Below are 21,726 nucleotides of genomic sequence, written 5' to 3'. Positions count from 1 at the left end.
GGAGTAGACCCCACTGATCTTCCTCCTTTGGTCAGCTAGTATTTGGTCATCTACACAGGTCCCCACTAGCAATGCTGCGCATTTCCCTCCATGACATAGACACTTGAACACCTCCATCCTGTAGGAGAAACCATAAACAAGAGAAAGAGACGGATTCGACCCTTTCCTACCAAGAGACACAGTTAAAAACATCTTCACAGGCTCTGACTTAGCAGCCCTCTGATTACTCCACGCATTGGGGGGGGGAGGGAAATGGGTTGGTTTTTTTTTAAGGGTAAATAAAGCAGATATTTGCAGTGCATTGAAATAATCATGCTCTTCATCTCCCACCCACAAAATTATTTATTCTCAGGAGGGTGATCCTGATCCTGTTCCCTTGTCAGATATGTATATATATGTATGTATGTATGCATGCATGTATGTATGTGTGTATACATACATATATACATACATACATATATATACATATATATATATATATGTATAATGTATATCTAAATCAGTGGTTCCCAACCTTTTTTGGCCATGCCCCACCTAAGCATCTCTAAAACCTTGATCCCCCCACCGTGACATATACCGTAATTCTTATTATTCAAAAAGTGAATTCCTATTCACATGGGGGAAGCCTAAAAGGCCATTAACTGTTAATAACTCATCCTCGAATTGCCCCCCTTAAAAAAATCAAATTGCCCCCCTGTGGGGCGTGTGCCTCATAGCGGGAACCACGGATCTAAGTATGCTATTTATCAGTATATATATATATTAAAAGTACAGACGATGAAAAGCCCCACGATGCCTTGCATATGGCAATGAAGGCGTTCAACTGAGTACCCGAAGTGGAACTAAGGAATGCAAAGCTCTTTGGGCATCTTGTTCTTCCTGAACTTCCGGTGCGGCGACTTCCGCTTTCCTATCTCTATGGCAAAAGCCTTGTTCCCGTTGGCGGAGAGAGAAAGAAGGGCGCTGTGAATCTCTCCCGTTCCTTCCGGCGCGGCTCTTTCGTTGTGGAGGCGCTCTAGGCCCAGCCGCTGCGCCTCTATGCTGCGGGGCGGCGCGTGTTCCTCATAGAGCAGCCTCTGCCGCTTCCTCTCTTCCGGGGTGGGCGGGAGGCGGCTGTGATGATGGCGGACGGGGAAGGCGGCTTAGACCCCGAGCCCTGCGCTCCTCACCTGGAGGCGGAAGGCGAGGCCGCTGGGGACAGCGAGCTGGACTCCGGGCTGCCCCTAGACGCCGACGGCTACGTCCTGTACAGGTATGTACGAATGTCGTGTTTTATATACATACATACATGGGGCTTACTTATGAGTAGACGTGCAAAGGACTGCGCTCCAAAACTTAATTATATATGGAGAGAAAGAGAGTGTTTTGGAGCGCAGTCCTTTGCATGTCTACTCATAAGTAAGCCCCATGAAGTCCAATGGCATCGACCCCTAGGTAAGCGTGCTTAAGATTGTAACCTCGGGATGCCTCTTTTGTTGTTGTTTAGTCGTTTAGTCATGTCCGACTCTTCGTGACCCCATGGACCAGAGCACGCCAGACACTCCTGTCTTCCACTGCCTCCCGCAGTTTGGTCAAACTCATGCTGGTAGCTTCGAGAACACTATCCAACCATGTCGTCCCCTTCTCCCCTCCATCTTTCCCAACATCAGGGTCTTTTCCAGGGAGTCTTCTCTTCTCATGAGGTGGCCAAAGTCTTGGAGCCTCAGCTTCAGGATCTGTCCTTCCAGTGATCACTCAGGGCTGATTTCCTTCAGAATGGAGAGGTTTGATCTTCTTGCAGTCCATGGGACTCTCAAGAGTCTCCTCCAGCACCATAATTCAAAAGCATCAATTCTTCGGCGATCAGCCTTCCTTATGGTCCAGCTCTCACTTCCATACATCACTAGATGCCTTTTTTATGAAAGCCCAAAGCCCCAAACCTGCTGTTTGGTTTATTGCTAGGTTTGTGTGTATTTTGTATTTTGAGTTTGGTTGTTTTAGTAAGTCTGGGTGTAAATGTCCAGATAAATGAATGAAACAGATTCACCTAAGCAAGGCTTGGGTTTTTAAAACGAAGGATGCCCAGGTGTGTTTGGAAATAGCATCCTCCACTTTCCTGGGCCTCCTTATTACCAGAGAGGGGCTGATCGCTGTGCTTAGCATAGATGGAGAGACACTCTGAATTTTATAATGTCATGAAACATGTGGTTGAAAATAGGGAAATTGTGGATGGGGTGCAGGGCAGTGGGGAAATTGCCTAAAGGAATCATGCAGTGCTGCCCACATGTGCGAACCAACCTTGGTCTTTAGGCAGTAGCTCTGAACTATATATGTCCTAGTATTTCATACTTTCCTTCTGGTTGTCAAATTATGATTATTATTATTTTTTACAGGGATAGGAAGGAGTGGGCTGATGTTGAGCCAGTACCTCAAGATGATGGGCCAAATCCAGTAGTCCAGATCATATATAGTGAAAAGTGTAAGTTTCAAGTTCTTCGGTTAAAAAATAAAAGTGGTATGCCCACCTAAACTAGAAGTGTGGCCATAGAAAGGTGATTCATTGTTCATTACTATTGCCTTTATGGGAATTCAGAAGTGTCAGAACTGACAGAGCAATTAGGATGATTCAGGTCATGAAAGAGGGTGTGAGATTAGAACTGCACTTTCTACTAGCACTTAGGTGGGGCTGAAGATTGTTTACAACCCCACCCACATATTAGAAAGCTATCATTAAAGCTTCATGTATATGAGAAGCTGGGATACACATTTAAACCTTATTTGATGCTTGATTGCCCTGGGTTTCTTCAGAAGAAAATACCATCAATAAAGAGGTGTCAGAGTTGTTGTTTTTAGTAGATAATCTAGAGGCAGATAAATCAGTAGCTTTAATGCTTGTTAATGCTGCTGTTTCAGCAAGAAAAAGCAAGCTACATTAGATACTTCTCTGTTTGATACACAAACGTACCAAAAGGGTATTTACGTTTTATGTGCATTTTCCAGATTACTGTACCTTCAGTGGGTGGGGGTGGGTTTAAAACAATATTTCTGTAAGCTGCTAAGAGGTTTTCTTACAATCAAGCAGTGTATAAGTTTTGTTAAGTAAATAAAACACAATAAGTAAAAAAAAATAGAGAAAGAGAGGACAGGTTTCTTCCTCCTCTGAACCTTCAATCCAAGTGTCGACAGTAGGAGTGACAAAGCAGGAGGAGGGGAGGCAAAGTTAACGACAAACGTTAACAAGTTAACTTCAGCTGAAAATGGTAATTAAAGGTTAAAGCCATTTTGAAGAAGGATTTAAAGGAAGAGGTTGGGAGGTGACCAAAGAGAGAGAGAGACTCAAACTGTGTTGGTTTTCTGAGAAAGAGTTCCAGGCATAAGGGTGAACGGGCAGAGTTGATGAAGAAAGCTGTGTGGACTGTGTGGCACATCCCTTGCTCTTGATCTGGAAGCCGCAGTTAGTGTAGAATGCAGCAGAGCAAGACCCTGTCAGCATATAACACCTGAGCTGGGAGACCTGCGCTGCTTGCCGGTTTGCTAGCAGGCCAAGTTCAAAGTGTTACTATTATTGTAGAAAGCCCTTAACAACTTGGAACCAGGTTACCTGCAAGATGGCCTTACCCCATATAGACCCACTTGGCTGCTTCGAACTGCGGAACTGGCACTGTTACAGGTGTTGCATCATACTGAAAATGGCTTAGGGTGCCAAGAGTTGGAGAAGGGAAGATCACAGGCAAGGACGGGGCAGGTAATAAGGGCAGGGAGAGGGTGGGGCAAAGCAGTGGAGAGCTCTAAAGGCCACAGGGCATTTATGCTGGATAGGGAGCCAGTCTAGGGAGCCCAGGGTCTAAGCCATCAGGGATGTGAATGGTTTTGGCAGTAGAACTTTGGGAAGAGATGAGAAGATCTTTGTCCTTCGAGGAGGATAAGACAATTGATGGTCATGATGGCTGGTGTACTGCCTCCAGCAATGGCCCTGGTATGCCTCTGAACACCAGTCACGGGGGGGGAAGACTGTTGTTGTGTTAATAGCCATCTTGAGGGATTCCCATAAACATCTGGTTGGCCACTGTAAGATTGTGGACTAGATGGGTATTTTGTGGATTGTGGATTTTGTGGATTGTGGACTAGATGGGTATTTTGGCTTCTTCTGACCATGAAGGAAGGCTAGAGAGTGATTTGACATAAAGCAATTTTTTTCTCTCTCTCTCTAGTTAAAGATGTGTATGATTACTTCCGGGCTGTTCTGCAATGTGATGAAAGGAGCGAAAGAGCATTCAACTTAACGGGGGATGCCATTGATCTTAATGCTGCGAACTACACTGTGTGGTATGTAGTGATGATGAATCTGTCATTTATTGTTAGTTGGGAATTGCTGAGCATACATGAAGAAAACCAGAAGTTGAGTCTGAATTTCTTTTAGTTTTGTGTGGAATCTCTAATATTTGGGTAATTTTTATCGGAATAGCTTGATTAAAATGCATTTTTAACTAAGCACAAGAAACTAGTAATGAAACTGTCCTAAAATGCTACTTTCCCAGGCCTTGTTGCAAAATAAGTGAGTAGACGTTTTCCTTGCAGAAAATTATTGCTCATGTGAGACATGCCATGAGACATGACTGCCATTAATGCATGGCATTGTAACCTTGAGGTTGAGGTTGGATTACTGTCATGAGCTCTAAGTTTGGCTGTCTTCTTTTTTAAAAAAAAATGACCAGAAACTGCAGGTGATCCAAAATGTAATGGCTAGACTCCCTTCTGGAAGAAGCTGGGGGAGAACCATGCAATATCTGTCCTTCAACAGCCAGTGATTGCTGGCCTCGATGAGAAGTGCTGGTGTTCACTTTTAAATCTCTGAATGGCTGCACCAAGGCCACCTGAAGGAACAGGTCCTCCTGAGGATTCTTCTTTGGGTCTCGCATTTTACTGAAGAATATTTTTCTTGTCTGATTATTTTTTCTTCTGCAGGCATTTCCGCAGGGTTCTTCTGCAGTCCCTGAACAAAGATCTACACGAGGAACTCAATTATATCACAGCTATCATTGAAGATCAGCCAAAGAATTATCAAGTCTGGTAATGTCTGGCTCCTTTTTGATAAGGAAAGTTATTTCCCTAGAAAGGAAATGCCCACTTGCTTGGTCTTGCCTGTCTTTTCTAAATTATAAGTGCAGAATGCTTACATGGAGACCATTGTACATGGCAAGAATGCTTAAGATGAGGAGGGTTTTGTTTATGTGATGACGCGACATACATAATGCGTTTTGCAGAAATGCCAGTATTGTAAATGCTTATAGAAAAACGAGAAGAAAGTAGGAGTGTTTGCAAACATGCACAAACAGCAACAGAAAGAAAGAAAGGGGGGTGACCCAAAGCAACACTTCATTGGCCATTTTCTGTGTATAACTTGAGAAGAATTACAGTGGTGTGTGTTAATATATTATGAGGTATGTTAATATATTATAAAGTCAATTGCAGCAAACCAAAAAGATTTGGGGGAGGGCACACAAACTCACAGTCATATAAATTCAAAATTCTTTATAAACATTCTGAATGAAAAACAACAATAATTTGACGTCCACATAAATGCTTTGAGAAGGTGAGCAAAATGTCCATATAAGCCAAGCTACTAGGTCCATCAAGAATTACTAGTCTATGAAAATGGTCAAAAGCCTACATACTAGTTCTTTATAGCATAACAAATAACATTACCTTTGTAAACTTCCCTGTCTAATCACCTTTGTGCAGTTTGTGCTTGCCATAGATAACTAGGGTGATGGCTGTTTTCATGGCTGCCTTTGTCCCTCTTTATTTGCCCTTGGTTTGAATATGACAGGCTGGCAGATGCTTTTTGACTGTGTTCTTGGTCTGTTTCCTTTCTCACCCCTTGCTCAGTTTAACACAACAGCCTGCATTTCTTTTGATTCCTCATTTGCTAAGGGTCCAACAATAGCTCAAACCCCAAAGGGCAGCCTAAGCCCAATGAGGCTGCTTTAGTCCAGCAGTAGAACTGGTAGCTTACACTGTTACAGCTGCAGCATCTTCCGGTACTTGACAAAACAGGGCAGTGCCATGTGGCTCTTGTAAAGTGCCTGAAAATCCTTTTGCTAGCAGGAAAGCTGTGAGTAAGAGTCTGCTGGTTTTCCATGCTAAGACTGCATGCATTGGGGTGTTGCATCTGTGGGTGGGACTCTGTGCCCCATCTGATTAATGACTATTAATACTTTGCACAGAAGACGTGGCAAATTCAGACACGTACATCACTTGCTTGGTGACTGTGGCATAAAATGATGAAATTGTGCACATGAATAAGCTAAGTAGATTAATCGCTGCAAGGACAGCTTTCTTTCTGCCTCGTATAAACTCAAAACACAATGTTCGCCAGTGGGTGCAACTCGCACTTTCAGCGGGAGAGCAGTGTGATAGAACATTGCAGCCTTTAATGAGCTGTCTCGCACTACAAGATCAGAAACAACCAAATATGACGATGTTCTACTCATTCAATTACCATTCCATTGTTTTCGAGTGCAAATGCCCATTATCCATCACTCTTGGCAGGATTGCATTCCAATAAAAAAAAAAAAACTAAACAGTAAACAGGCACTGAAGGGATGCTGGTTTTTTTTTTTTTTAGTTTTGTTTAAATAAGGATTTCTTCATGTTTTAGGCACCACAGACGAGTGTTGGTGGAGTGGCTGAAGGATCCATCCCAGGAACTTGAATTTATAGCAGACATTCTTAACCAGGATGCCAAGAACTACCATGCGTGGCAGCACAGGCAGTGGGTCATTCAGGTATTTTGATGTTGCTCTTAGTAGCAAAATGCCCACTGAGATTTGGGGTGGGGACCTTGTACATTGCAAGGAGCCCTGGGGAATGCCACTGGGAGTGAAATCCCTTCACCGATCACTATGGTGGGTAGAAGGCAGGTTTTCCCCCCTCTATTTCCCAAATGTACTTCCTTCTTTTAGCATTTCTACTTTATTGTTGTGCTTTTAGGAATTTAAACTGTGGGATGATGAACTAGAGTATGTGGAACAGCTCCTGAAAGACGATGTCAGAAACAATTCTGTCTGGAACCAAAGATACTTTGTCATTTCAAACACAACTGGTTATAACGACCCTGCTGTTTTAGAGAGAGAAGTCCAGTAAGTAAAATAAATACTCCACTTCATTTGTGGCCATTTACACTTGTCACAGGCAGAAGGATACATCAGAGATGCTTGCTTATATATCCTTGCATGGTTTTTCTTTTGTTTTAGTATATTGGGTTTTACCATTAGATAAGGTAGCCTCTGCCAGCCTGATGCCTCCTGATGTTTGGGAATAGAACTCCCATCAGCCCCAACCAGCACAGCAGAGTTTGAGAGTTGTAGTCCTCAAACTTTGGAAGGCATCAACTTGGTGAAAGATGAGCTAAGGACATCTGAACTCATGCCCTTGGATTATTTTTGCCTTGTGAATAAAAATTTCTATAGTATTATCTTGAGGTATCCCCCACTATTTTCTTTTTTAAAAAAGAATCTGTAGGACATCTTTTCCTTGGTAGGAAATTTGTTTATTGGAGAGAAGACATTTTTAGTTGTGTTCAGCTAAGTCATACTTAGAGTAGACTCACTGAAATTAATGAGCCTGCTAGTCCAGCAGGTTTACTCTGAGTAGGACTGGTGTTGAATACCACCTGCTCTATGTTGAATGCCGTTTACTCTCTGCTATTGGGGGGGGGGAATGAGTACTTTGATATGCATAAAATATTACTCCATATTTCCACACTTCTTTATCAAATACTCTGCTTTTCTTTTTCAGGTTTACCCTAGAAATGATCAAGATGGTGCCCCATAATGAAAGTGCTTGGAACTATTTGAAAGGGTGAGATAAATTTGTTAGCGGCTTTGGCTATTCTGAAGTGCAGAATATGCTAGTGTTTGTTATTTTATTTATTACATTTATATACCACCTTTAAAGGATGTGGGTGGCGCTATGGGTTAAAACACAGAGCCTAGGAATTGCCGATCAGAAGGTTGGCGGTTCGAATCCCCGCGACGGGGTGAGCTCCCGTTGCTCGGTCCCTGCTCCTGCCAACCTAGCAGTTCGAAAGCACGTCAAAGTGCAAGTAGATAAATAGGTACCGCTCCGGCGGGAAGGTAAACGGCGTTTCCATGCACTGCTCTGGTTCGCCAGAAGCGGCTTAGTCATGCTGGCCACATGACCCGGAAGTTGTACGCCGGCTCCCTCGGCCAATAAAGTGAGATGAGCACTGCAACCCCAGAGTCGGTCACGACTGGACCTAATGGTCAGGGGTCCCTTTACCTTTACCTTTTTACCACCTTTATCTTCCAAGGATCTCAACGTGGTGTTCATGGTTCTCCTCTTCCCCATTTCATCCTCACAACAATCTTGTGAGGTATGTTAGGCTAAGAGATGGTGACTGGCCCAAGGTCACCCAGTGAGTCCAACACTCTAACCCAGGGGTTAGCAAACCTTTTCAGCACAGGGCCGGTCCACTGTCCCTCAGACCTCGGGGGCGGACGGCGGACTATATATGAACAAATTATATGCCCCACAAATAACCCAGAGATGCATTTTTAAATAAAAGGACACATTCTACTCATGTAAAAACACGCTGATGAGCCGGATTTAGAAGGCGATTGGGCCGGATCCAGCCCTTGGGCCTTAGTTTGCCTACCCATGCTCTAACCATTATGCCACACTGGCTTGCTGTACTAATAGCAGGCCCAGGGTTCAGCTTCCTGAAAAATTTTGCTTTCATTTTAAAAACAAGTTTCCTGCCTTTCACCGCAGAGGTATTTGTGAATGTACATGGGCGGTGCCTATTGCAGCCAATGCAGTTGTGGAATACAATTTCCTACGGTTGGTAAGCTCTAAGTGCATTTCCTTTGCCCCCATGACTAGCAAAACCAGAAAGAAATTGTGCAAAAGAAGACGAAAATGTAAATCTATTCAGTTTGCCTAATTGTTATAAGATGCAGAACCTATGCTTTTTTCCATTTGTTTTTGATTGTGTAACTTCCATATTTTTAGCACAGTGTACGTGGAGCCCTGGATATTTTGTAATTCCAGATATTTTGTAATTCCAGAGGCTGTAAGAAGGAGTTACTCCAAATGATTTTCTGCTCCCAGTTTTGGCAGGGGTAGCAAACTGTAACACAAGTAGAGGATGACTGAGTTGCAAAGCAGCGTGGAGTGCAGACACAAAATGGCTTGCAGAAGGGCTGTGTCCTCCATGCAGGTTTGCTAGAGGGGTGGAAGTTCTCCAAGTGCTTCAGGTGCTGTTGCATGTGCAGAGTGATATTGATCAGCTTCGGGTACCAGAAAAAGACTGCCACAACCCAGCTCTGGAGGCTTTGCGTTTAAGATCAGAAAAGAAAATGTCACATTGTAGAGGAAGCACATACTGGTGAGGATGTGGTTGTCTTCAGGGTTGTTGTGTTTTTTAAAAAAAAATTAAAATCATGTAATTTTTCGAGCTGCCCCTAAGCATTCAGGGATAGAAGTTGTGAAGAACTGTTGTTGTTGCATATTCTGTACATGGTGGGTGAGTGTCTTACATAATGTAAATGGCTTACATAAACATATTTATATTCGTGTAAGCCATTTTATTGCATAGAGCAAAGTGGTTTGCAGTCAGCATAATCTTCTTCTTTTTTTAAGGCTACAAAAAATAGAACGAGACCAGGAACCACAGGTCTGAAAGAGCCTATAGCCTTGGTTGTTGTTTGTTTCTTTAAAAAATAATTTTTATTAAATATTTTCTTGGTTTACAAAAGTACGTGTCTCTTTTTTCAGGTTGTAAAGTGTTTTCTGCAGATCAGTTTTGAGACATTAGCGTTGTGTACAGTCTAAGGTTGGGGAAGAAGAGAGGGAGGAGAGGAGGGGCGGGGTGGCGAAACTTATATTCTGTTACATAGTGTACGTGTGGGGTTTTGTGTCAGCATCAACTGAGCAGGTTCTCCTGCCTTGTTGAATTAAAGTTGTACCTGGTGCCCAGATGACATCTGGGAGAAGGCCAGTCGGATTGCACACGCCATGGAGATCCAGATGTTGTTGGACTCCAGGTCTCCCAACCCCAGCCAGTATAACCTGTGGTCTGAGATGATGGAAGGTAGGGTCCAACAATGTCTGTGGAGCCACAGGTTCTCCAGCCATAGTGTAGACTTTAGTGCTGAGCAAATTGCCGAATCCTGCTTGGTCTGTTGAAGTGCTTTCCAGGGCCTTGTTTCGTTTTCCAGGACTTTATCAGCTGTGCACGTTCCCTCTTCCACTTAGCTCATTGCCATATTTCAGGGGCAGGGGGATCTTGCCGCTTGTCCTCTGAATAAAGGTAAAGGGACCCCTGACCATTAGGTCCAGTCGTGGCTGACTCTGGGGTTGTGGCGCTCATCTCGCTTTATTGGCTGAGGGAGCCGGCGTACAGCTTCTGGGTCATATGGCCAGCATGACTAAGCCGCTTCTGGCAAACCAGAGCAGCACACGGAAACGCCATTTACCTTCCCGCTGGAGCGGTACCTATTTATCTACTTGCACTTTGACGTGCTTTCGAACTACTAGGTTGGCAGGAGCAGGGACCGAGCAACGGGAGCTCACCCCATCGCGGGGATTCGAACCGCCGACCTTCTGATCGGCAAGCCCTAGGCTCTGTGGTTTAACCCACAGCTCCACCCGCGTCCCTCTTAATACCTGGCACTGATTCATGATACTGGTTGAGATGGGTTGTAGGTTAATGATACCTGACACTATTTGTAGTTGCTTGCTTATCATTTTATATAGACCATAGGAGATTTCCACGTTCTGTAGGAAGCGTCAGATTGGTAAATATACAGCAAATGGTGTGGTGATTGCATGCAAATGAGGTGTGGCGTTCACAGCTGCATTTTATTTCAGGATCCTGCAGGATCGTGGCCTTTCGAAACATCCAAACCTCTTAGGACAGCTACTGGAATTGCAGCCAAGTCATAGTTCCCCCTACCTGATTGCCTTTTTGGTGGACATATATGAAGATATGCTGGAAAACGAGTGTGAAAACAAGGAAGAAACTCTCAGCAAAGCATTAGAGGTTAGTTTTTAAAAGTTGTTCAGCCCTCTGTGTTACCCTTTCAATAGACTAGTTGCAATAAGCAGATTGGGAACTCAATCTTTTCTCCAGTCTTCTGTAGAATTTAATCTCACCTGTGGATAAATAATCTGTCAGTTTGAATGTTGTAGCACCAACTTTTGGTACCGCAAACAAATTTAGTGAAAGGATAGTGATTTTTAAATTGACATAATTGCAGAATGTTATCCATTTTTGCAGAATTGAAAATTGGACAGAAATGCCACAGACCACTTCTCTGCCATGCACTGCAGTCTGGAAGTTATAATTCTGAGGAAAATACTTGTTTAAGATGCAGTATTAATATGCTGCATAACTGCTGTCACTATTACTTCATGCATGCTGATTATCAGATTGCTAACTATTTAATCCCAGCTACAAAGGAAACGTAAAAATTAAAGGGGTTTCACTTTTTATGTAACCATTTTGCCTCTTTCCATATATGCTGTTCTGTACAGCAGCTGACTCCCATTTCATCCCTAAAATATGCGCTCAGAACTTCTGACTTATTGTTAAGGGCTTTCAGCCACCTGCTACCAGTCAACACATGAGGGACAGGATTTGCCTTTCTGTCTAGATTCAGCACTATTTATTATTATTATTTTGGTTAGAACCGTGGGAGTTTTTTTTAAAGGCTTGGTGCTACATTGAGAAATGCAGTCTTCGGTTGACAAAAAAAAACTAGACTTGAAGGGTTGGAAAGCTGTATTTTAGTGTCCATTAAGAGAATTAGGCTTGTATTTTATCCTGCCATGTAGGAGAGAGAGAGAACTTCGTGTATTTCATTTGCTTTGCCAAATCTTAAAAGCCAGGCTGAGCTGCCAGATTATCTGGATAGAGTATTTTGCTTTGAGAAAAGGAAAGTCTTTTTTTACATGCTGATAAAGCCCTCTACCAACTTCCTTTGCGCTCCAAAAGATGCCTTTTAATTATTATACTATTATTACAATATTGTATAAACAGTGAAAGGGCAGGTCCCTGCCTAGTGGTGCTTACACTTTAGAAATAGAGAAAAGGGAAGCAACAGAAGGAGGTTAGGAAAACTGAAACTGGTAGGGGAATACAGTAATGTGAATGAATACTCCAGTTGTACATTATTCCACTTCACTGTTGGTGTGTATGGGGCTTGGGGAAAATGCTAAAGGTTGTATTCAGAATTAGGTGACAAAATAGTGAACTGATCCGCTTCATTCTGCAAGAGATGGGATGGGGTATATATAAATGTAATATCTTGCTGCATATACTAAGCCTTCTCCTTTCTTTTGGAGATAACAATTGATTTGCCATTTCAGGATGTTGTCACTGGTACTGTGTGTGTGATGTTCCCAAAGGAACATGAATTACTGTTAACTATTTTCTTTCTAAGCAAAATAAATACCCACATACAATCTACCCCATAAAACAATTTGTTTTTCTCATTGGGGGTAAGTTTGCACCTTGGTCAGTGTTATATTTTAAGGTGTAAAGATACCCTAAATATGTTTCCTTTGTGTTGCCCTGCTGACTGTCATTTCATCACCTCAGCTAAATTTCTGTTCTTTGCTGTACCTTAATATTTATTTATTTCTGCTAGAAAAGAATTCTAAATCAGTTAGCGTGGAGTGGGTTGGAAATTGGAAGATTGTTGGGTATTTACTACTGGAGAATCAATAGTGAATTCAATTACTTGTCTCTCTTGAATATTTCAAAATAAATATCACTGGTGAATACCACACATAACTTTCAGGCTTTCTAAGGGCTCTGATGAGTATTCCCCAGGAAAACAACAGCAGAGGATTCCATCCTTTTTGGGTCCAAAAATATTATAGAAACTTTTATAAATAAAATCATTGGCTTAAAAACAATCCCTGTAGAATTAGTCTTGATAAATCTTGGTTAGGTTAGGATTCCACTGCTGAAAAATAGAAAATAATTCTGGCAGGGGCTGATGGGAGTTGGAGTCCAAAACATCTGGAGGGTTACCAGGTTGTGGCACGCTGGGCAAGATTAAACTCATAGTTTGACTTGGCAGAATGTACCGTATTTTTCGCCCTATAGGACGCACTTTTTCCCCTCCAAAAATGAAGGGGAAATGTGTGTGCATCCTATGGGGCGAATGCAGGCTTTCGCTGAAGCCTGGAGAGCGAGAGGCGTCGTGCGCACCAACCCCTCTCACTCTCCAGGCTTCAGGAAGCTATCCGCAAGCCTCGCGCGCCCGGCGGGAGGTCCCGCCGGGCGCACGAGGCTTGCGGGCAGCAGCCTGCAGCCCGAAGCATGGGGCGAGCTGCGAAGCCCGCCCCATGCTTTGGGCAGATGTCGGCAAGCCTTGCGCGCCGGGCTCGCAAGGCTTGCAGGCAGCAGCCTGTTCTGGGCGATGGAGTCGGGGGAAGCTCGGGCTTCCCCCGCGCCAGCCCTGCACCGGGGGGGAGGGAAATTTTAAAAAAATTCTTTATTTCCCCCCAAAAAAACTAGGTGCGTCCTATGGGGCGAAAAATACGGTAGTTTCAGATCCATGCACCTGCTGACCCAGCAGAGTTCTTCCAGTTCCACTATCCAGTGTTGTCTTCTGGTCTGTTGCAGGTTTCCAGAGCAGGGAACTGCCTTTCTGCTTATATTGGCAAAACACCATGAGGGTTTGGGGTGCTATATAAAAAGCAAAATGGCGGGTATAAACCATGCAAACTGTTCAAACTTGTAATTCTCCTTTCTGTAGCTATGTGAAATCCTGGCTAAAGAAAAAGACATAATCCGGAAGGAATACTGGAGATACATTGGACGGTCCCTTAAGAGCAAACACAGCCCAAGTGAGGAGCAGAATGTGCCAACTTACAATGATCCGCAGTAACTCCATGTTAAAGCAGGAAAGAATATGGCATTCGGTTCTGGGTGAACTACAAGAACTTTGAGAGTGGAGATAGCTAGGCAGGCAATTAAACAGAGTGATGTTCTCCACCCCTTCCCAAAATATGTTGCAACTCTACATTACTACAGAGGTATTGCTTCTAATCTCACCAGGAGTGTAAGGCACTCTCGATAACATACTGACCCCTGGTTACTGCTGCTGTACAGATTAACTGTGGGGGTGGTCCAAAGCACTGTGCATTTAAAAAAACACTTAGCAATTACTTGAATTGTACCAAATAAAGGAATTGTTTTCTTCATTTTATGTGAATAATGCTGTACTAGTGATTTTAATGCCCTAAATTGGTTCCCAGTCTTGGCCTCCGCAGAGTGGCCCCTGTTCTCATAAAGCAAGCGCATGTAAGATTCTGAAAGTATTTGAGTTGGATTGCAGAGTCCTCGTTTACAGTGGATTTATGGAGTAACTTAATTTCAGTTACTTGAAAGGAATGAAGTTGTATATCTGATCAGCTATGCAACACTGACGTGTGTTTTCATTGTATCCAACTAATGCCATCAATAATTTGTATTAAAAGATATAGAACTTGTACAAGGACTTGATGTGTGTTTTGAGATTTGGATTTTCTTTAAAAAGAAAGAAAGAAGTGGTGTCCCATACAAAGTGGGAATGGCGATGCTGTTGTGAACTCACTGCTAGTTTTGCAGTGCAGGGAAAATGCCTGATCTTGCCACCTCGGCAGCCAGCCTTGCAGCAAACCCACTCAATATAGTACAGTACAGTCAAACCTCAGCTCCTGAATGGCTCCATTTTCAAACGTTTCAGCTCCCAAACGCTGAAAACCTTTGAATGTTTTTCGGAAGCCGAACATCTGACGTGGCTTCCGCTTAAGTGCAGGAAGCTCTAGCAACCAATCGGAAGCCGCTCCTCGGTTGTCTTAACATTTCGGAAGCTGAATGGGCTTCCGGAGCGGATTACGTTCGACAACCCAGGTTTAACTGTACTCGGTAAAGACCTTAGCCATTGTTTACAAAGCCTGTGTGTTCTCTTCCAATAATCGGGTCACAATTTTTTTAAAAAAATGCCATAGGCAACTCAATATCTTTTAGCCTCAATATTCCATTTGCAATATGGAGATGATATTACTGATTTAATTTGCAGAGTTCTAAACATCATGACGTGACACTAAAGAATGATAAAAATGCTAAATATTAGCATTCCTTTCCCTAGAGTGTTTCTGTTCACCACAGACCATATAGTTATTTTCATTGTATGAAGCTATTATTATTTCTTACATTTATATACCACTGTTCATCTGAGGATCACAGAAGCGAAACCAAGAACAATTCTGGATTATTCCACCTCAAACCCAATATGAGTTTGCAAACCGTGATTCTCTTTCTGGGGCAAAATCAACATTTTCTTTGCTGGGGCTATCTCGAGTGTGCATGGGGCTTCCCCTCCATTTAATCTTAATAATATCCTAGAGCTGGATATTTCTGTGCAATCTACCTTCCAAACATCCTAATGGAAGCATCTTGCCACTTAAGTTAATGAAACCATGGGGCATAAGAATGTTTCACTCCAGCATGTGGAATTTGAGAGTACTTTCAGCATCTAATACAGTACTCATATATTTTGTCTTCCCAAAGGGCCATGGCAACAGAGCCATAAAGCTGCCCTTAGTAAAAATGGCTGGCCACTTTCCTATATTCTTTCTTTGAGGCCAGGCTGCCACTAGCAAAGATGGCCACTTTTTTTGTTGCTTCCAAGAGGACCAGATCAAAAAATGTCCTGAGACATTGTGTCAAGAGTGTCACAATTTGGTTAGGGGAAACGATAGAAAATCACTGGAGGGAAAGAGTAGGCAGTGAAATGCAGGAAAGGAACAACAAGTACTGTGGCATCTTAATGACTAACTTATTGTGGCTGAAACAAAATAAAAAAATTCCTTCCAGTAGCACCTTAGAGACCAACTAAGTTTGTTATTGGTATGAGTTTTTGTGTGCATGCATACAGTATGCATAATACAGTAGTCCACAAAAGTTTATGCACTGCTATAATAAATTTGTTAGCTCTAAGACACCATAAGTCTTTCTTTGGTTTTTATTGCAAGACACTAACACACAGCAACCCCACTAAAAAAAGAGATAGGTGTTGGAAAGGATACTGGAAATGGGCAATAGGTCTTCAGAGGTGTGAAGAAAAATGAGTGAGGTTGATGAAAAGTTTGGGGTAATCAGGGACAATGAGAATCAAAGCATGGCGCTAAAAATATGGAAATTTAGCCTATTGGAATTATTTATAAATAAATCAAAATATACCTTGTGCCCCAGCTCTTGAAGGGCCTGCCAAGACGTTCATGACATGGGCAGTCAAAGACACACAGTGACACCAGCAGCCTCCAAGTAGGATGGGGGGAATGGAAGGTGGTGGGTGCCCTCGTGTGCAAAGGTATACCTAGGGACTGGTTAGGTTGGCCCCTACCAAAGGTGCAGGCCCAGGGGGTTGCAAAAATGGTGCCTCTTACTCTGGTTTGGAGTGCCTAGGAGCCCGCCCGCCCATCCAAGCACTCCGTGAACTGCTTTGCCTCGTTGGGTGGCTAACATCTCCTTGCCAAGCGCCCAAGGGAGCCTAAATACGCCTCCGGTCATGTGTCAATATATAAACAACTACCTATTTATTTTCAGCGGTTGATGTGCGCTATTAAAACAGAAGTACTGTATCATTATTGCCTCCCCCCCATATTAATCTTACATAAAACCTTTGTTTATGTAGGATTGATATTACCTTAATAGTTTGTGTTCTATAGGGCTCACATACATTATTTTGTAATAAACAATGGCAAATAAAAAAGGGGCAATACAAAAATGGAGATTGCTATGGCAAAAATATCAATACAGTTGTACCTTGGAAGTCGAACGGAATCTGTTCCGGAAGTCCGTTCGACTTCCAAAATGTTTGGAAACCAAAGCTCGGCTTCCAAAAATAGTTTGCAAACTGGAACACTCACTTCCGGGTTTGCTGAGCCAAAACGTTCGAGAACTAAGCTGTTCGAAAACCAAGGTACAACTGTACATAGCATTTATATAGGGCTTTAGAATTTGAAGTACTTCATATACGTTGTCTCAGTAGTTCATGGCTGGAGTGAGATGTGAATTGTGGATTTCTCATATCCTGGTTTTGGCTTTATACCATAGCTAGCTATATCTTATCCTTCTCCCTTTGTAGTGTTGATCTTTCAAATAATATAGCAGCAACAGCACAGCAAAGTTTGCACCATTGTAATTATTTCAATTCCCCCCACAAAAGTACACTGGCAATTGAAGAAATTCAACATACTACTTTCATTAAACTTGCCTTTTGTCACAAAGCTGTTATTATGGAGGACCATTTTGAGAATTGAGTGAGGGGGCCGACACTTCAAAACCCATCCCATAAAATGGCCTGACAGAAAATTCTGCCACAGGCTTCTCCACAGCTTTTTTGCTGCTATATTGGCAGTTGTTTGAGAAGTCAGCATCTTGCAGTTGGTCAGATTTGGACCAGAACAAAATTAATAAATGGTGCGAATCCTGTTCTTCTGGATTTACTTGCACTTCCAATACATTTTCTGAGGTCCCAATTTGTTGCAAATGGTCACAAACGATAATGCAACACAACCACATATTACACGTGTTCACCTCATGCAAATTCAACCATGCATGCTCAGCCAGAAAAAAAGGGGTGAGCCATCAGGGAAAAAAGCACAGGATATCCCACTCATCAAACAGCCTCAGAGTAAGTGTGGTCCCCTCACTGAGCATGGTTAGTGATTAAAGAAGAGTGCAACATTGCCCCAAAACGCAAGTCACCCCTCTGTATTGGTGTGCAGCTGAAGAGCCAGCAATGTTTCAAAGCTGGAGGAAAAACTTCTTGTGCTGGTCTTACTGAGAGATGGCATGTCGATCTGCGTTGGTTCCACAACTACTTTGTCCTGGAGATTAAGTGGTACCTTGCGGAGAAAGAACTTGACCAAGTGTTGCTGTTTGTAGACAATGCTCCTGGTCACTGCACTTTGCACATACAGTGGTACCTCAGTTTATGAACTTAATCCGTTCCGGAAGTCTGTTCTTAAACCAAAACCGTTCTTAAACTGAGGCACGCTTTCCCTAACGAGGCCTCCTGCCACCAGGGTCCTTACAGTTCGGATTCTGTTCTTAGACCGAGGTAAAGTTCGCAAACCGGGACACTACTTCCAGTTTTGCAGAGTTCGTAAACCGAATCGTTCGTAAACAGGACTGTTCTTAAACTGAGGTATCATGTAGTAATGTTGAAGTTGTCTTTCTCTCCCCACCCCCCATATCAGCTCCATCATCCAACCTGATGAGCAAGGTTTTATTTGCTGTTTCAAGGCAACTTACATAGGCTTACATCCTCATGGGTCCATAATGCTAGGGGTGCTGATCCCAGTCTTAATGCGATTGAGTGTTGGAAGGCCTTTAACATTACCAATTGCATCACATATATTAAGCAGGCTATGGATGCAATCAAGCCTGAATCAGTCAATGCATGTTGGCGAAACTTAAGAACGTGTGAATGATTTTAAGGATTTCCCTAGTATTGACAATGAAGTGGAATTGTTCAGATGGCCAGGCAAGGGGTCGGTGATGGCTTCACTGATACCCTTGAGGAAGAAATTGAAGAATTAATTGAGGGACAAAGAGTAACATTGACTAATGAAGTGTTAGAGGAGCTGATAAAATTATGAACAAAAGAAGATGAGGGTGATGAACAGGGTGAGCCAGCAAGTTGGAATCTACATAAATTAGTTGAAGTGAAATGCTTGAATAATTTAACTGCGGACTATGATCCCTCTATGGAATAAAGGCTCAAAATCACACATCCTGTTACAGACACTTTGAGATCATACCAAAAGTGTTTATTTTATTTCATATTACATTTATATTCCATCTGTCCCCCAAAGAATGCACGGTGGCATACAGACTTCTCCTCTGCCCCATTTTATCCTCATAACGAACCTGTGAGGTAGATTAGGTTGAGCCTATGACTGTCCCAAGATCATCTACAGAGCTTTATGCCAGCTTGAACCCTTGTCTCCCAGGTCCTAGTCCAACCCTCTAGCTGTTTCACTCTTCCACAGTGTGAATATATATGTGAGGACCCACTACACTACTTTTACCTGTAAACAAGAAAATGGATTAAGAGAAGGATTTGCAAGTGTAAATATGTCTCCGACTCTGAGTTTGAAATTCTAGTGGATTTCGAGACAGAATTATATATGGGGTTTTTTGGGTGGGAGGGGTGCTCTTTGGTTTAAAAAACCCACACAACTACCCACGGCCAGGGCAGAAAACTGATCAAGAGTAACAGTGTGAGAGGGGAAATTAGCAAACAGGAAGGAGTAGCCAATATCACAGAAGACAGAATTAGGATTCAATGTGACCTTAACAGATTGGAGAGGTTCTGCACTTAGGTAGGAAGAACCAACTGCACAAATATAAGATGAGAGACACCTGGATTGCCAGTAGTACATATGTGAAAAGGATCTAGGGATCTTAGTAGACCACAAGCTTTGCATGAATCCACAGTGTGATGCAGCAGCAAAACAAGCTAATGCTGTTTTAGGCTGCATTATCAAGAAGTATAGAGTCCAGATCAAAGGAAGTCATAGTAATAATCTATTCTTCCTTGGTCAGACCAGACTAGGATTACTTTGTCCAGTTCTGGACACCACAATTTAAGAAGGATATTGACAAGATGGACCTTGTGCAGATGAGGGTGACCAAGATGATCAAGGGTCTGGAAACCAAGCCTTACTGAGGAAAGGTTGAGGGAGTTTGGTATGTTTAGCCTGGATAAGAGGACTGAGAGGAGATTTGATAGCAATTTTCAAATATCTCAAGGACTTGTCACATGGAAGATGGTGCATGCTTTTTTTCTCGTGCTCTGGAGGCTAGGACATGAACCAATGGATTCAAGCTACCAGAAAAAAGAGATTCCTCCTAAACACCAGCAAGAGCTTTCTGACAGGAAGGGCTGTTCAATAGCGGAACAGACTCCCAAAAGAGGTGGCAAGACTCTCTTTCCTTGGAGGTTTTTAAGCAGAAGTTAGATGGCCACCCGCCATGCCTAATTTAGCTGACATCCCTGCATTGCAGGGGGGTTGAACTAGATGACCCTCAGGGTCCACTTCCAACCATTCTCTGATTCCAAGCCGAGCCTCCCGAGTTTACTCGGAAACAAACCCTACTGTGTTCAAACGATGCCTTCCTGACATGTGAATTAACGTGGTAGCCCAGTGTGTGCTACTGGGACCCCCAAAGCTGCAAGGGCGGGGAACAAACCAGCGCTTGGAGTTTGGACCGGAGTCTTAGTAAAAAAAACCAAATCCATAAGCGATGTAGGAATTCCGCCCCGACCCCCGAATTTCTGCACATCTCCCAAGCTGTACATCTATGGGGAGGGCTGTGGGGCCTGGTCTTCCGAGGCTGAAGCCCAGCTTCTCTATTTTATTTTCTTCTTCAAACGAACGGTTGTTGTAGCCGCCCAGAGGGGGAAAGCGCGTTTTGTGAGGGAAAAGAAGGCGGTTTTGTGAGGGGAAAGGCTTGAGAGCCGAAAGCGGGGCTGAGGTGCGTGAGGGGAAGGCGAGACCCTCCTCCCCTCCACAGCCCGGCCGGCTCTTTCCTCCCTCTCTGGCCCGCTGTGCTATTTCCTCTTCCTCTCGGCGGGCGGGAGGAGAGACAGAGAGAAGGGGAGGTAGGCTGGGCAGGCCGGGCTAGGAGGAGGAGGAGGAGGAGGAGGAGGTGGAAGAGGCAGCGGCGGCGGCGCTGTTACCGCCGAGCGTGGTGGTAGGACGACGACGACGACGGACGACGTGGGGAGGGGAATAGACCAGGGAGACCGGCGAGACCCGCCGCCGCTGCTGTCGTCGTCGGGCGGGAGGGCGGCGCTAGGAGCTGGCGGGGCCCTGAGCGAGCTTACAGAGTCACCGTGTCACGGCGGCGGCACCCGCCCGCCCGCTTGCTGCCTCCCGGGAAGGCGGGGAGGGAGGAACTGCAGCCGCCGCCGCCACCATCCCGGAGAGGCCTCACCATCACTACTACTACGAGCGCCGCCGCCGCCGGAGTCGATTCGCCTCCCTCCGCCCGCCCGCGCCGAAGCGAGCCGCCTCCTGCACACGGAGGGGGTGACTTGGGAGAGGCTAGGCCCAGCCTCGAGCCTCGCCCGGGCCCAGGCTGCGGAGCCGGTGCCGGACAGCCAAGACCGGGGGTGGGTGGGTGGGTGGGGAGGGAAGTGGGGGGGGGAAGGGAACTGGAGCCCGGGACGGGCCTGGGCTGGGCCGGGCCGGGCCGCTGCCGCCGCCTTCTCCTCTGAACTAGGATGTCCCGACATGAAGGTGAGTGAGTGCGGGGCCGCTGCTGCTGCTGCTGGCCGGGCCTGGGCGACACCGGGCGGTGGATGGGGAGAAGGAAAGGGAGCCAAGGAGAGAGGTGGATCATCATGGCGCCGCCGACGCTGCACTAGGAGGGGTGGCGGTAGTTCGTAAGTCGGCAGCGGAGCCGGGCCTCGGGTAGCAGCCGCAGCCGGCGGTGGCGGGAGAAGGGCGGGCCGGAGCTGCTTTGCATTGTCATGGGGCCTGTGTCCGTTACGGCTCCCTTTTCGTCCCGGACCAGGAGGTGGCCTGAACTGCGGCCTAAAAAAAAACGAGGCCCAGGCGGTTGTGGGCGCCTCAGAGCCTGGCCTGGCCTTGGCCCCGCCCTAAGGGGGGGAATATAGTAGTTATGGGGCGAATGAATGCCGC

The 21,726-nt window shown here is 44.5% G+C and overlaps 2 protein-coding genes across 3 annotated transcripts in view; both read left to right on the top strand.

Annotated features, from left to right (window-relative positions):
* Window positions 1-1,001: 1,001 nt before the first annotated feature.
* FNTA (farnesyltransferase, CAAX box, alpha) lies at window positions 1,002-14,519 on the top strand. Its single transcript, XM_053370781.1, has 9 exons — window positions 1,002-1,252; window positions 2,373-2,458; window positions 4,191-4,305; window positions 4,945-5,049; window positions 6,641-6,767; window positions 6,973-7,121; window positions 7,780-7,842; window positions 10,876-11,047; window positions 13,776-14,519. The coding sequence occupies exons 1-9, from the start codon at window positions 1,119-1,121 to the stop codon at window positions 13,905-13,907; spliced, it is 1,083 nt and encodes a 360-aa protein (XP_053226756.1). The 5' UTR covers window positions 1,002-1,118; the 3' UTR covers window positions 13,908-14,519.
* Window positions 14,520-20,717: 6,198 nt separating this feature from the next.
* Window positions 20,718-21,726, top strand: part of KCMF1 (potassium channel modulatory factor 1) — a 45,255-nt gene continuing 44,246 nt past the window's right edge. The window contains exon 1 of one of the 2 annotated variants that reach the window (XM_053370300.1): window positions 20,718-21,321. In XM_053370300.1, the coding sequence (XP_053226275.1) occupies window positions 21,306-21,321 (16 nt within the window). In that variant the 5' untranslated portion in view covers window positions 20,718-21,305. The remainder of the gene's footprint in view (window positions 21,322-21,726) is intronic. The other variant, XM_053370302.1, reaches the window with a different exon arrangement.

This window comes from Podarcis raffonei, chromosome 17 (assembly GCF_027172205.1).
Source record: "Podarcis raffonei isolate rPodRaf1 chromosome 17, rPodRaf1.pri, whole genome shotgun sequence".
In the NCBI taxonomy this organism is placed as follows: Eukaryota; Metazoa; Chordata; class Lepidosauria; order Squamata; family Lacertidae; genus Podarcis; species Podarcis raffonei.
The sequence above is the reverse complement of the archived record's forward strand: the minus strand, read 5'-3'. Positions and strand labels throughout refer to the sequence as shown.

Bases quoted from the DNA above. Each gene is read 5' to 3' on its own strand.
- FNTA (XM_053370781.1), top strand. From the start codon at position 1,119: ATGATGGCGGACGGGGAAGGCGGCTTAGACCCCGAGCCCTGCGCTCCT. The intron at 6,768-6,972 runs GTATTTTGATGT...TTGTGCTTTTAG, and splicing joins ACAGGCAGTGGGTCATTCAG to GAATTTAAACTGTGGGATGA. The intron at 7,122-7,779 runs GTAAGTAAAATA...TTTCTTTTTCAG, and splicing joins GTTTTAGAGAGAGAAGTCCA to GTTTACCCTAGAAATGATCA.